General features: G+C 29.3%; 1 protein-coding gene across 1 annotated transcript; it reads left to right on the top strand.

Annotated features, from left to right (window-relative positions):
* The first annotated feature begins 427 nt into the window (after positions 1–427).
* LOC127105918 (uncharacterized) lies at positions 428–1022 on the top strand. The gene is made up of 2 exons (XM_051043138.1): positions 428–562; positions 652–1022. The coding sequence occupies exons 1-2, from the start codon at positions 487–489 to the stop codon at positions 813–815; spliced, it is 240 nt and encodes a 79-aa protein (XP_050899095.1). The 5' UTR covers positions 428–486; the 3' UTR covers positions 816–1022.
* The last annotated feature ends 1309 nt before the right edge of the window (positions 1023–2331 follow it).

The raw sequence follows: 2331 nt of genomic DNA, 5'->3' as shown, positions 1-2331 counted from the left end.
GATAGTGTGATAGCAAGGGAGATGAACTTGCAAAATCCACTCCATATCAAAGCTTAACAAATTATAGTATGTAGGGTAGAGATTGTCTACTTATTGTCAACTAAGTTTAAGGGAGAAAAGCTAACTACTAAATATACATATATGAAACATTTATTTAGTGAACATTATTAAAATATATAAAATGAAATGAAAACTTTGAATTGAAATTGGCCCAAATAGTATATCATAGAAGTTGACATTCATGGATTATAGTTTTTCTTGTTTAAGTCACTCCCTAAAAGGGACATACCCATCCTATCTAGGCAGACAAATAGGAGACATTGATGTTGACACTCATAATACCACAATCATATAGTTGCATTAAACTTCTTCACAATTACCTATTACATATTCATATTCATAGCTACAAGAAACTACTAATATTTTTCTATATAAGGCTTCAAAATCAAGATATTATGTTATATACAACACAAACACAATTCTAAGATGGCTATTACACAAAACAAACGTTTCTTACTAGTGACTATTATTCTCCTATGCTTCATCTCTATCCAAGCTAGAGGTATATATTTTATAATATATAGGGCATTATAATTTTTTTTATTTTATTCTTCGAATTTTTAATATGTTTTCTTTCTATATATGTTGCAGCAAGAATACTGAAAGAAAAAAGCAATGATGTAGAGAGTATTTCTCATGATAAAGAAGCAGAAGATCATGTGTTTAAGGCAAAAGAAGAAGATCATAATAATGGAGGTGAAGTATTTGCAATGGATTATACTCCAGCTAGAAGAAAGCCACCGATTCATAATTGAATTATTGATTATTTGCAATTTTGTGCAAGAAATTATTTAAGCTAGGAAAATTTTGTTTGATATTTAAATATATATTGGTCTTGTGTATAAATATATAAAACGGTGTAATTATACATGATACACGGTAATAAAATACTTCGATCTTCTCTTGTGGAGTGGAACTGATTCTTCCATTCCATTGTAATAAAATCATTTATTTTCATTTCATAGGAATACTCTATTTCTTTTTTGGTCAACATCATATAACTTCTCTGTTTTGTTTTACTAATTTATTTATGTAGGTTTTTAAGCTATTGATATGTTTTTAAATTAAAAAAATTGTATTAAAGTTTCTCAATTGTTTTTTTTAGAAGTTTGATTTGGTTAGTTAAATTAAAATGAATAGAACTAATTTATTAAAACAATTAGAAATTTTAATTACAATATTTTTCATTTTAAGAATTGATTTAAAAATTTATAAATAACTTAAAGACATGTTGTTATAAGTCAAACGAATTTATATATATAATCAAGATAGGCCAAACGAATTTAGCAACTATGTTGTTATAAGTCTTAACAAAAATGGATGCATGTGACTCAGAAAATCAGTTAATTGATGAGCTAAGAATGGATTCTAATGATGAATATAGTTATTCTTATCTCAACCCTCTAGTTTCAGAATCAATTAACAATGATAATATGAAAGATTTAGAAAGAGGTCGCAACATCAAGATGCCTTCAGTTAAACTGTGTGATCATGTGACTCATATTTTATACATAAATTAAACCATCTTCCATTTCACCTTCTTGAAGGCATATTTCAGGCACGTCTTACTTGCTAAATAATTGCATACATTATGCAAATCTTTCATAAAAATATTGTTTGTTCATCGCTCTTGAACGCGAATTTGTTCACTTTTGTAAAATCGTACAAGATAGTAAATGAAGACTTGTAATGCAGCAAGAACATCGAGCTTTTGGGTGTAGTTTTACGACCTTTGTCATCTGGGAAGAAACCTCTCAATTGTAAGTGGGTGTACAAAATTAAGTATAACTCAGACGGTACCATTGAAAGATACAAGGTAAAACATGTCATTCTTGAGAATTATCAAGTAGAAGGAGTTGACTATAGTGATAGGAATTGACTATAGTGATACATTCGCTCATGTCGTCAAAATGGTCATTGTTCGTCTTGTTCTTTCTATTGTAGACACAAAACAATGGGAAATCCATTAAATAGATTTTCACAATGCATTTCTCCATGGCATTCACTCGTTCCCACTTGGGTTAGTTTGCAAGCTGAGCAAATCTCTATATGGGTTGAAGCAAGTCCTTCGATGTTGGTTTGCCAAACTATCCGCTGCTTTGTTAAAATTTGGATTCCAACAATCTTGGTTTGACTACTCTCTCTTTAACTTGACAACTCATGGAGTTCAACTCGTGGTTTTTGTGTATGTTGATGATTTAATTATTTGTGGAAATAAATTTGATGCAATACTACGTTTTAAAGTGTATCTTAGTTATTGTTTTCACAAGG

Source organism: Lathyrus oleraceus, chromosome 7 (assembly GCF_024323335.1).
Source record: "Lathyrus oleraceus cultivar Zhongwan6 chromosome 7, CAAS_Psat_ZW6_1.0, whole genome shotgun sequence".
In the NCBI taxonomy this organism is placed as follows: Eukaryota; Viridiplantae; Streptophyta; class Magnoliopsida; order Fabales; family Fabaceae; genus Lathyrus; species Lathyrus oleraceus.
Note: the sequence above shows the minus strand (reverse complement) of the source record. Positions and strands in the feature narration are given on the sequence as shown.